Source organism: Moschus berezovskii, chromosome 8, assembly GCF_049115385.1.
Source record: "Moschus berezovskii isolate FMDL1 chromosome 8, NW_MosBer_1.0, whole genome shotgun sequence".
Taxonomy (NCBI): Eukaryota; Metazoa; Chordata; class Mammalia; order Artiodactyla; family Moschidae; genus Moschus; species Moschus berezovskii.
Window position 1 is genome coordinate 98,379,403 of NC_142467.1, and position 11,876 is coordinate 98,391,278.

At 54.0% G+C, this 11,876-nt stretch overlaps 2 protein-coding genes across 3 annotated transcripts; both read left to right on the plus strand.

The window, feature by feature from the left end:
* The first annotated feature begins 78 nt into the window (after positions 1-78).
* Positions 79-4,597, plus strand: FDX2 (ferredoxin 2). Of its 2 annotated transcripts, none has more exons than XM_088839018.1 (5): positions 79-394; positions 482-536; positions 748-790; positions 3,892-3,979; positions 4,169-4,597. In XM_088839018.1, the coding sequence occupies exons 1-5, from the start codon at positions 219-221 to the stop codon at positions 4,323-4,325; spliced, it is 519 nt and encodes a 172-aa protein (XP_088695144.1). In that variant the 5' UTR covers positions 79-218; the 3' UTR covers positions 4,326-4,597. The 2 variants fall into 2 exon arrangements, with proteins under 2 accessions (XP_088695144.1, XP_055285603.1); XM_055429628.2 differs by having other exon boundaries at positions 103-394; positions 748-854.
* A 464-nt stretch (positions 4,598-5,061) lies between these two features.
* On the plus strand, positions 5,062-7,871 carry ZGLP1 (zinc finger GATA like protein 1). The gene is made up of 5 exons (XM_088838393.1): positions 5,062-5,229; positions 5,476-5,847; positions 7,017-7,105; positions 7,482-7,575; positions 7,742-7,871. Exons 1-5 carry the CDS (start codon positions 5,093-5,095, stop codon positions 7,869-7,871), a joined length of 822 nt encoding a protein of 273 aa, XP_088694519.1. The 5' UTR covers positions 5,062-5,092.
* The last annotated feature ends 4,005 nt before the right edge of the window (positions 7,872-11,876 follow it).

Here is an 11,876-nt window from a genome sequence, read left to right on the forward strand (position 1 = left end):
GCAGACCCGGCTGGTTCTTGGGACAGTGTGCCTGGGTGGGAGGTCTGGGATAGCCCTGCAGGTCTTCGCTCATCCGATCCTGCACACTGCCCTCCAAATTTGGCAACCTCCCTTGGACTCGCCTCCCCTTCGCGTGCAGCGACGCAAAAAAAAAAAAAAAAAAAGGCGCTTGTATTCGGGTAATTACAGGGCCGTCGCTTCTAAACGCGCCAAGGCGCATGCTTAGTCTCTGGTCACGTGATGCCTGTCATGGCCGCCTCCGTGGCCTGGGGAGGTGTGAATACTGGGTTCCTGCTGCGGGCTGCCAGGGGTGCCTGGTGGAGCCGACCTGGGGGCTTTTGGGGATCCGGGGAGGCGGCGGCGCCAGCGATAGCCAGGAAATTCCGGGCGACAGGTACCTGGGGAGCTTCGGGTGGGCATTGTTAACCCATCGCTCGCCAGCTGTGCCCGGCGCGGCAGCTCACCCAACCGTGTTTTCCAGGCTCGCGCCCGGCGGGGGTGGAAGAAGCCGGCGGCCCCGAGCGGCCCGGGGACGTGTGAGTGTGGGAGCCAAGATCCCCGTTAATAATACCACGGGGGTCCTCCGGTCCCCACATTGTCGTACAGCCTCATCCCTGTGTTCCCCCTTCTGCATCACCCTATTTCCATGTCCCGTCAAGCCCCAAACATGAGTTCCTAACTCTATATTCCACCTGGCCCCTGCGCCCATCATCCAGTTGAGGCATCTGCACTCTCATCTGTCCCCAGGGTGAACGTGGTGTTCGTGGACCGATCAGGCCAACGGATTCCGGTGAGCGGCAGAGTCGGGGACAATGTTCTCCACCTGGCCCAGCGCCATGGGTTGGATCTGGAAGGTGGGAGCCGGGCACAGGGAATTGGAGATATCTTCATTCATTCGTTTAAAAAAACCACAAGTCAGATAGGATTGTCCATTACTTAATCTTGCCCAGCTTCCCACCCTACATGGTTAAACTTCAGACTGCTCATCCCCTGCTCTCTTAATCTTTATTCATTCAGCGGTTATTTATTGAGCATTTACTAGAGGTTCCTAAAACTCCTGCCCGCCAAGAGCTTGTATTTTCTTCCTTTTTCCTTCCTCTCTTCTAGCCACATTCCTCAAATAGCCAAGTTCATGCCTGCCTCAGGGCCTTCGCATTTGGTGATTCATCAAAAGTGCTTTCCCACCAGACCTTCTGGCTCCTCATCCTTCAGGTCTTGATGTAAATGTCATCTTCCTGACAATCTTATCCCTCTCAACCCAACTGCAGCCCCCTGCCCCAGTAACTGTTCCTATCAGTGTGTTGTATTGTCTGCATAGCACTTCTCATTGTTTTGTTGCCTTCTTTGTTGTTTCTCCCCTAAATGAGATCAGAAACCGTGTTTGCCTTGTTCACACTTACCTGTTGCCTGTCATGGTATTTAGATGTAACAGGTATTACATCATTATTTGTTAAAGGAAAGATAATAATAGCAGACGTTACTTTAAGCCCCTTCAGTTCAGTTCAGTTTAGTCGCTCAGTCGTGTCCGACTCTTTGCAACCCCATGAATCACAGCACACCAGGCCTCCCTGTCCGTCACCAACTCCCGGAGTTCACTCAAACTCAAACTTACCTCATTTTAACTGATTGAATCTATTTCATGACAACATTATGCAATAGGAGAGAATGTTATCCTGTTTTATAGGTGAGGAAACTGAGCCCCAGGTTGAGCAGACCTGGTCCAAGGTCAAGTAAGTGGTAAAACTAGATTCAAACCCAGCCTATCTTAGCCACTAATCTGTGCTACTCTTCTGTGCATATTGAACACATACTGTGTGCCAGGTAGCAATGTAAAAAAGCAGATAAGGCCCTTGTCATTCCACACCAGTTTCAACCTAATAGGGACAATAATCCCATGCATAAACATGTAATTATATCATGAGCAACTGGGAGAGTGGTCTTTTAAAAAGTGTACAGTGTTGGGTGTATGTATGTATGCGTGGCATGAGTGCATGCTCAGTTGTGTTGGACTCTTTGCAACCCCGTGGACTCCTCTGTCCATGGAATTTTGCAGGCAAGAATACTGGAGTGGGTTGCTATTTCCTATTCCAGAGGATTTTCCTGACCCAGGGATCAAACCCACGTCTCTTGCGTCTCCTGCATTGGCAGGCAGATTCTTTACCACTGCACCACCTGAGAAGCCCCGGTGTATATAATAAGGAGCTGATTTAATCATTAGACAGTGGTTGGGGGAGGGCGGAGAATTGGGGGTAGTCCTGGCAGACCTACCTTAAGTTCTGTTCTGGAATCCAGTGGCTGGCAGTTCATGACAAAGATTAGAACATGGGTTTTCGAGGCACCTGGCCTGTGTTCAGATGTTTCTGTTGCAAACTGTGTGACCCTGAGCAAGTTACTTAGCATCTTTCAGCCTCCTCATCTATAAAGTAGGATGATTTAGTTCCTATCTCACCGGGTTGCTGTGAAAATTAAGCAGACTTCACGTGTATGGTGTGTAATACCTGGCACGTGGTTGGTGTGCAGTGAGTAGTTGGAATGATGTATTAGGTTATCTCTGTCTCATGTGGTAAGGATATTAACGAGCTGGGAAAGAGGGCTAAGGAAGACACCTGGGGATGACTTGAGTTTCGAGGCCCAGACTGTTTCTTCTCTAGACAGGGAAGGTGGGCAACTTAGTCACTGCAGCCCACGGGGAGGGTCTGCTGGGTCAGAAAGCTGTCTTGCAGCTCCACCCTAATGGTCTGACCTGTCTGGAAGAGAAAGGAGAATTCTGTCCTGTTTACTTAGAACAAGTATCTCTCGAGGCATCTACAACCTCCCAGGCTCAGTACTGAATGCAGAGAGAAAAGGCAAGTTGACAGAGCACAAGGGAAACCCAGAAATGATGGTGGTAACTTCAGATTGTGATAAATGTTGTCCAGAAAATTTTAAAGAGATAACAAGAGTTGGGGGAAGGACAAGAAATAGGAGATGGGAACTTGGAGGACAACTGAGCAGTGCCCCCAGACAAAAAGGACCTAGCTATGGAAAGACAAGAGAGAAGAGCATTCCAAATCAAGAGTACGCCAAGTGCAAAGTCCTGTGGTAGGGGCTGACCTTGGCATGGAGGAATTGAGCGAGGGTGCCGGGGTGGCTGAAGTAGGTGAGGTGGGAGAATCTCCAGGACTGAGGTGAGGAGTTTGGATTTTATTCTAGCTACGAAAACCCTTTGGAAGAGGACATTATCTGGAAGCACAGGGCCCAGTGCTCAATCAGAAGCTTGGGAATGTGTCTGGAGGCAAGCAGGAAACCCTCGACTATGTACCTTTCACCCCTTTATTTCCTGACCCCTTCTCCTGCTGAAGCACTAGATGCTGAGTGAGTCGGTCCCTCCTTCAGGAGCATCAGGGCAGCCCAGCAAAGTGGCAGGGTCACAGCAAGGGTTCACAGGCTACAAGGAACCTGTCTGGCCTGTCCCCTCTCAGCTACACTGAAGTCCAGTCCACGCTCATTAATGGTGCCAGGTACCCAGCCTGGTCATCAGCCTGCTGGAGAGTTTGGGGGAAACCCTGAAGTCCATTTGCAAAACCGGTGTGCAGATCAGCAACAGTCGGCCAAGTCAGTGACAGGGTGGAGGATGCACAGAGGGGGCGTGCAGGCCTGGGAGGGAGAAATGAGAGTCACACGGTGAAACCAGGAGATTCACCGGATTCCTCCGTGTGCCAGTTGTTTTCATTGCCATAGACCTGGGTTTGATCGCTGACCGGGAACTGAGATCCCACAAGCCACAGGGTGTGGCTCCCCACCCAACCCCCCAAAAAATAAGAAACAAAGGGATTTTTTAAAAGCCCTTCTCTGAATGGCACTTGCCCAAGCACGGCCCCTCACCAACGGCCCCTCACTTGCCGCCCCCAGGGGCCTGCGAAGCTTCCTTGGCGTGCTCCACCTGCCACGTGTATGTGAGTGAGGACCACCTGGACCTTCTGCCGCCCCCTGATGAGAGGTGAGCAGGGTGGCCCCTCCCAGCTCTGAGCTGCAAGGTTTGGTTGCCGAACCTCGGCATTCTGGGATCCGCCCAGGCCATAGCAGAGGGCAGCCCCGGCTTTTCTCTCCCTTCCAGCTGCTGGCAGGAGAGCTTCCCTTCTGGCCCCTACCCCTGGACATTAACAACTGCTGCCGCCCTTTACTCCAGGGAGGACGACATGCTGGATATGGCCCCTCTCCTCCAAGAGAACTCCCGGCTGGGCTGCCAGATCGTGCTGACGCCTGAGCTGGAAGGGGCCGAATTCACCCTGCCCAAGATCACCAGGAACTTCTATGTGGATGGCCACGTCCCCAAGCCCCACTGACACGGGCAGCTGGATGGTCCCAGACACTGACGGCCCCAGGGCCAGGACTGAAAGAACATAGCCAAAATGCCAGCCCAGCCCAGAGCGCGGACAGATCCGAGAAAGATGGTGGAAGCACCCAGAAAGTCAAAACCCTGGCTTCAGAGACATCCCATGTCCCAGCTCTGGTGGGGCAAGGGCCCTTAATGGGGCCGCCTCAACCAAGCTCCTGAGAATGGGGGTGTGGATACGGGTGGAATCTAATTGGAGCGATAATAAAACTGTCTCACAGATATCTGGCATCTTGAGCGTCCTTGGGATTGGTGGGGGTGGGGTGCAGGCCCTGGGGTCTACAGCTGCACCTTCCAGACCTCCCCAGCTTTCCCCTACCACACGGTGATGGGCCAGCAGGAAACTGAGGCAGAGAGGTCTGAAGGCGAGGTTCAGCAAGCCAGAGGATCAGCATGGCAAGGCCCCGCCCCGCCGTCGCGGAGGGATTTGGAGGGCCCCAGGCCGCCCTTGGCCACCAGGGGTAATCAGATAGTCTGAGCAGAGTCGGAAGGGAGAGAGGGACCCAGGCGGGCCTGAGGGTGGAGTCTTGGAATCCCGTGGCCAACATCGCCCGCTAGAGGCGCCCAATCCTGCTGGCCCCGCCCTCCGCCCCCCCAGGTGGAGCCCCTTGCACCCTCGGCCAGAAGCGGCCCCCCCACGCAGGTGGGGCTCATCAAGTGGGCCCGGCGTGGGCGGGGCCAGGCGAGATTTGGGAAGAGGGGCTGGGCTAGGACGCAATGGAGGCCGAGCCAGTCCCGGACTTCGCCATGCTGCGAGACCTGCTAGCGCCGCCCTGCCTGAACCCCGAGACGCCCCCGGAACCGCCGATCCGGCAGGCACCAAGGACGCCAGGATGCCTCCGACCCAGCGGCAGGTGCGTACACGAGCAGCCCTTCCCCCCACCTGGCCCAGTGGTCAATGGGTCATGATCTCTGGTTCCTGGGGTTACTCAGGGGTCAAAATGTTAGTTACTGGTACTTGCAAGGACGAGATCCTGATCCCCAGGGATACTGGGGGGTCATATGGGGGTCAGAGACTCTGCAGTTCCTGCTTCGTGTCTTTGAGACCCCTGTACTTGCCGCCCACGGAATGGGGTGACCACATCGGCCATTGTCCCCAGGTCCTTCTGGCCTGCACACCAAGACTCGGTCACCGCCCTGCACTTCCTCCAAGAGACAGCAGAGGAGCTGGCCCAGACCCCCTGGGACACCCGGGCCCTGGGGCCCTACTGGGAGCCGAAGGCCCTGGATACCCTGGGACCCCTACCTCTGGCCAAGGATGCCAAGAACATGCTGACCCCAGTCAGCCAGCAGAGCCCCAACCTGGGGCCCCCATGGGCTCCTCCGACTTCTCCAGCCCAACCACAGAGGAGGCCCCGGAAGCAATCAAACCCCCAGAGGGGCGCAGAAAGAGTGGACCCTCTCTTTGAGGGGGTGACCCTGAAGTTTCAGATAAAGCCGGATTCCAGCCTACAGATCATACCCAGTTACAGGTAGGAGCTGGCCTGGGCAAGGGCACCATTTGTGCAAGTAATAACAATAGCAGTGGGCTTCCCTAGTGGCTCAGTAGTGAAGAATCCACCTGCCAATGCAGGAGATGCGGGTTTGATCCCTGGGTGGGGAAGATCCTCTGGAGAAGGAAATAGCAACCTGTTCCAGTTTTCTTTTGCCTGGGAAATTCAATGGATAAAGGAGCCTGGCGGGCTACAGTCCATGGGGTCGAGAAGAGTCGGAGAAACGACTCAGCAACTAAACAATAATAATAGTGCTGGAGGGTGGGGAGGTGCTCCCAGGCATGTGCTCATGGACTACCACCCCAGGCCTGCATTACAAATGGCCTCATCTCTGTAACTGCCTTTCTTCTTTTTTTTTTTAATTTATTTATATTTTTAAAAAACTTTTTCTGGGATGTGGGATCTTAGTTCCCTGACCAGGGCTGAAACACTCATCCCCTGCATTGCAGAGTCTTAACCACTGGACTGCCAGGGAAGTCCAGACAGCCTCATCTCTGAGCGAGACCTCAGGCTGATGCCAGTTCCTGTCCTTTCTGCCATGATCCAGTCAAATCCAGGACTGAGCCAGAGTCTTCTCCTAGTGAAATGGCCTCACCATACCTGGGGGCTGCTGCTTCTGTTAGTTTTCCCTGCAATGATAATAGCTACCATTTGTCAGACATGGCACCAGCCATAGAGGTAGCAGCACTTGGTGTGTATGGACTCGCTGAGGCCTTGTGAAGCCCACTTTACAGATGCAGAAACTGAGAGGATAAAATCCTCTTGTCACACAGCAAGGACATAGGAGAATTGAGTTTTCAACCTGGCAAAGCTGGCCATAGGCTTACTGTCTCCTTAAATGATTATGTTTATGATTACTCATGAGGGGCAAGGCCAGGCCTTTCAGATATCTGATGCCCCCATGGTGGGGGGGGGCAGTGCAAAAAAAAAAAATCTTCATTTGGGGGAATTCCCTGGTAGTCCTGTGGCTAAGACTTCGCGCTTTCATTGCTGAAGGCATGGGTTCTATCCTGGTTGGGGAACTAGGATCCCACAAGCCACAGTGTAGCCCAAAACTAAATAAATAAATATTATTTAAAAATCTTAATTTGGGGGCTGTCTGGGGCAGGATCCAGACCCTTTGTGTTAATGCCCTGTCTACTCCCCAGCCTGGCCTGCAGCAGCCGCTCTCCAGGGCCTCCCACTCCAGGCCCTGCCAGAGGCCCAGAGGCCAACCCAGGAGGCAGCGAGGCCCTGGGTGAGTCCTGGAGACTTAAGAGCTATAAATACTGGGGAAAGGTGCAGGGGGGCAGCATTTTCTTTTCTTCCTTATCTTTCTCCCTATCCTGCTTCCCTATTTAGACCCATCCAGGAGGAGTCGCAGCATCCCCCATCCACTCAAGCTGAGTCACCCCCACCCCCAGCTTCCTCCTCTGCTGAGCTTTGCCATCTGTCTCCCTTCCTGGCTTTCCCTCTGTCTTAGATCTGGGGCTGGCTGGGAGTGGGGGTGGGGGGAGGGCCTTCACAGAGAGCCCCCTCCCACCCACACATACACAAAAGGCCCATCCCACACAGGTCTCCTGAGCTCAGGCTCTTGGCCTCTGACCCCCACCCTTTGACCTCTGCCGTTTCAGCGCCCCGCCGCTGTGCTTCCTGTAGGACCGAGAGGACCCCTCTATGGAGAGATGCTGAAGATGGTACCCCTCTCTGCAACGCTTGTGGTATCAGGTCCTCAAAATGAAGGAGGGATTGAGGGTGGGGTCCTCACTTGAGTCCGCGCTTAGCCAGCATGGGGTATTGGGAAAACACCCACCTCTGGGAATGTGCCTCCCTTATGGTGGTTTCTGGGCTCCCCCTGCCTGCTGAATGTCGGTTTCTTGCACCCCCATCCCAGGTACAAGAAATATGGCACCCGGTGCTCTAGCTGCTGGCTGGTGCCCAGGAAAAATGTGCAGCCCAAGAAGCTATGTGGCAGATGTGGGGTGTCCCTGGGCCCCCACCCACCCTCAGCTCAGGAAGGGTAAGCCCTTCCTCACCCAGCCGAGCCTGTCCTACCTCAGTCTCTCCAGGGGGAAAATGGTCTGAATTCCTCCTAGGGGGAAGAGCCTGAGTCTTGAGGGGTCCAGCCTACCTCCTCGCCACCCCCTCCCCATGCAGAGACCTCAGATGGAAGACCCAGGCCTCAAGACCCCAGAGCTCCTGGTTCAGGGGGTCACTAGCCCCCTCTTTGGCTCCTGCTTCAATCAGGCTTGGCTGAGCAACCCCCTCAGGAAGCACTGTCAACAGTGACACTCGTATTGTTAGTAGAAGTGACAATAAAGAATAGATCTGTTCAGAAGGGGCACTGTAACTTTGGGATCCCACCTTGCGCGCCTTTACCTGCCTCTCCCCGGCCCAGGAATGTTGGGGAGGGGTTTTTTCACAGGGTTTTCCAAGGGACACACAAAGTCATCTAAACAGCTACCAGCTTCCAGCCACCAGACAGTTAGTCACCTTTGTTACAACATCCCACAGAGAGCAACTGCCAGCACACACAGAGGCAGCACATTCAGAAAGACAGACACAAGGACTTCCCTGGAAGTCCAGTGGTTAAAACTCTGTGCTCCCCATGCAGGAGGCAAGGGTTCAGTTCCTGGCCAGGGAACTAAGATCCTGTAAGCTGTGCAGTGCAACCAAAACTTAAAAAAAAAATTTTTTTTTTAAAAAGACCCAAGACAGACACACAGGCTGACAGGTACATCAAAACACACAGGAGATATGTAGGCAGACACGTGTGCTGTCGCTCGTCAGACACAGACCACACACAGGACAGAACAACACACACATCTACCGAGACACATATTGATAGACACAGGACACACATGCACAGTTCAGACACACATGAAAGACACATCGATGGCACATGGACACAAGTGGGCCCTTCATCCAGCAGCTCCACCCCTGCCTGCAGAACATCCCCTTCCTGCCTCCTTCCGTACACCTGCGTTCCCCTTCCACCTTTCATGTTCCCTCTGACCCCACCAAAGGGCGTCCCCAACCTGAAACCAAAAGCCACAAGGGAGAGACTGAGCTCTGCCCCTGTTGCTGGGACATACAGGCCACCACGACCAGAAGGAGGGGAGGAGGGAGGGATGGAGGGAGGGGAGTGTCAAGGATGGGTGGGATGGTCCCTGCTGTGGAGGGTGGGGGTGAGTGAGGCCTGCTTGGCCTCAGAGGGAAGATAAACCCCTCTGAGATCCTGTTTGTCTCTCCTGACTGAGCCTGTGGAGAAGGCTTGGGGCCAGATTCCTCGGCCCTCAGATCCCCGACTCATCCCATCCTGCCTTTCCTCGGCTCAGAACTCCCTCCTGCACCTCTCCTGTAGCTGCTACCTTATCCTTTGTGGGGTAGGTGGGAAGGTGCTCTGTTAGGACACCACATCTTCAGAGAAGCCTTCCTTGACCATCCATTCTAAAATGGACACCCCTCCCACCCCATATCAGGCTCTAGTTCAGCTTCTTAGAACACATCTCCCTCTTAGAACCTGTGGAGATTCTAAGAGGTTCAGAAGTTTCACATCTCAGGACTTCCCTGGCAGTCCAGTGGTTAGGACTCTGTGCTTCCACTGCAGGGGGTGCAGGTTCAATCCCTGGTTGAGAGACAAAGATCCCACAAGCCACGTGATGTGGCCAAAAATAATTTAAAATTTTAATTAAATGTTTCATTTCTGTACTGGCCCAGGGTTGTTTCATTCACATTCATCTCCCCTACTTCAGAGATCCAAGCTCACCACCTCTGTGTTCTTGACCATGAGTTCCCCACCCCACCACCAGTGCCCAGCATGGAGAAGCTCTTGAGGGATAGATGGAGCACTCAAGGGTCTCAGATTGTGTGTCACCAAAGCCCTGGCTGTTTGTAGCCACCAAGTTGCATCCACTAAGTCAATGTTTATTGAGCAAGTATTGTGTGCCCCCATGGGGCACTAAGTTGGGAATAGGACAGGGTCCCTGCTCTAGCAAAGCCAATATTCTAGGATGATAGTAGGCAAATATTCAGTGAAGACTAACAGGATGTCAAGTAGTGATCATGCTACAGAGAAAAAGAGGAACTTCTCTGGTGGTCCAGTGTTTAAGACTCTGCGCTTCCAATGCAGGGGGCCTGAGTTCTATCCTTAATCAGGAAACTAGATTCCACATGCTGCAACTAAGATCTGGCACAGCCAAATTAAAAAAAAAAAGAATTAGAAAAAAGAGGGCTTCCCTGGTGGCTCAGGAGTAAAGGATTCACCTGCCAGTGAAGGAGAAACAGGTTCAATCCCTGATCTGGGAAGATCCCACATACTGCAGAGTAACTAAGCCCATGGGCCACAACTACTGAGCCTGTGCTCTAGAGTCCAGGAGCTGCAGCAACAGAAGCCTGCCCTGTGCTCGGCAACAAGAAGGTGCATGCGTGCTAAGTCGCTTCAATCGTGTCCGACTCTTTGTGACCCCATGGACTGAATAGCCCGACAGACTCCTCTGTCCATGGGATTCTCCAGGTAAAGAATACTGAAGTGGGTTGCCACGCCCTCCTTGAGGGGATCTACCAGACCCAGGGATTGAACCCGTGTCTCCTGTGGCTAGGGCATTGCAGGCAAATTCTTTACCACTGAGTCACAAGGGAAGACCCCGCAATAAGGTCACACACAACAATGAAGAGTAGCCATGCTTGCCGCAACTAGAGAAAGCCAGTGAAAACCAACAAAGACCCAGCCCAGCCATAAAGAAAGAATAAGAAAATAAAGTACATAAGGAGGTGAGGAATTGGGGATGATACCATGTTCTCAGGGAAGGCCTCTCTGAGCAGGTGACCTCTGTGTAGAGGCCTGATGGTAAGGAACCAGCCACGGGGACTATTTGAGGTGAGGATGCCTGAGGCAGAGGCAATGGCACGAGCAAAAGCCCTGTGGCAGGGAGGACTCTGTGGGACTCCGGAAACCTTGAGGACTCGGATGAGGGCAGAGAGAGGTGAATAAAGCGGGGGTGGGGGTACAGCAGGGATTGCACCTCGCTTGGGCCTTGTCGCCTTCTGTACCCGGCACCCAGCACTGGCTTGGCTTCTGGTGCCCCCATTTCCTGCTCTCACCTTTTCTCCTGAAATGTTGGGGTGGAGGGGCCAGCCTGAGGAGCTGGAACTGTCCCCGGCCTGCTTCCTTCTGGCAGCTCTGTATTCCTGCTTTTGAGGGAGGAGGAAACTGGGGCAGCGGAGGCACAGCTGTTCTCTCCTGCTGCGGAGGGTGAGGTGGATGGCTGGTGGTGTGCTGTGAGGGATGGGGCACGCGGCTGATTCCCTCTGTGTCTCTTCTGAATCATGATGGCCAAGTCGATGAAAGGCACGTTGGGGGACATCCCAGTGGTCCAGTGCTTAAGACTCCGCCTTCCAATGCAGAGGGCATGGGTTTGATCCCTGGTCGGGGAACTAAGATCCCACCTGCTGCAGGTGCAGCCAATAAGAAAAAATACTGAAAGACAGGTCGGGGTAAACTCCATTACGGATGGCACAGGATGGAGGAGGCCTTGAGGGTGGGGCAGGGGTGGACTCTGTAATAGGAGGGACAGCCCAGGGGCTGACACTCATAGACACAGCTTTGTTTACCCATCCCTGCAGGGCCTCGTGGCCTGGCGATGCCTAGACCCCTGGGAAGGGCCTCCACCCATTCAAGGAAGGCAGGCTCAGCTCTGCTCGGAACCGGGCCTGGGGGAAAGCTCATGTAGCTCCCACCCCCAAACATCAGCCGGATTAGAAGGCAGCGCTGGGCGGAAGAGATAAGCGGCTGAAAGGGAGGAAGGAGCAAGGTCCCCACCCTGGCCCAAGGGTCTAGGGAGGGCAGGAAACAGGGCATGGAGAGCAAACTCCAGGTCTAGTCATGAAAAGGTGGCTTGGACCGTGCCCGATATGTAGTAGATCCTCAAAAGCCAAAAGGTTTTTTTGAATCAGTAACCGGCTGGGCTGGGATTCAAACCCTGGATTGCTTCCCCATCGCAGACTGAAGCAGATGGAGCCGGAGTCCT

Bases quoted from the DNA above. Each gene is read 5' to 3' on its own strand.
- FDX2 (XM_055429628.2), top strand. From the start codon at position 241: ATGCCTGTCATGGCCGCCTCCGTGGCCTGGGGAGGTGTGAATACTGGG. The intron at 537-747 runs GTGAGTGTGGGA...ATCTGTCCCCAG, and splicing joins CCCGAGCGGCCCGGGGACGT to GGTGAACGTGGTGTTCGTGG. The intron at 3,980-4,168 runs GTGAGCAGGGTG...CCTTTACTCCAG, and splicing joins CTGCCGCCCCCTGATGAGAG to GGAGGACGACATGCTGGATA.
- ZGLP1 (XM_088838393.1), top strand. From the start codon at position 5,093: ATGGAGGCCGAGCCAGTCCCGGACTTCGCCATGCTGCGAGACCTGCTA. The intron at 5,848-7,016 runs GTAGGAGCTGGC...TCTACTCCCCAG, and splicing joins CAGATCATACCCAGTTACAG to CCTGGCCTGCAGCAGCCGCT. The intron at 7,106-7,481 runs GTGAGTCCTGGA...CTGCCGTTTCAG, and splicing joins AGGAGGCAGCGAGGCCCTGG to CGCCCCGCCGCTGTGCTTCC.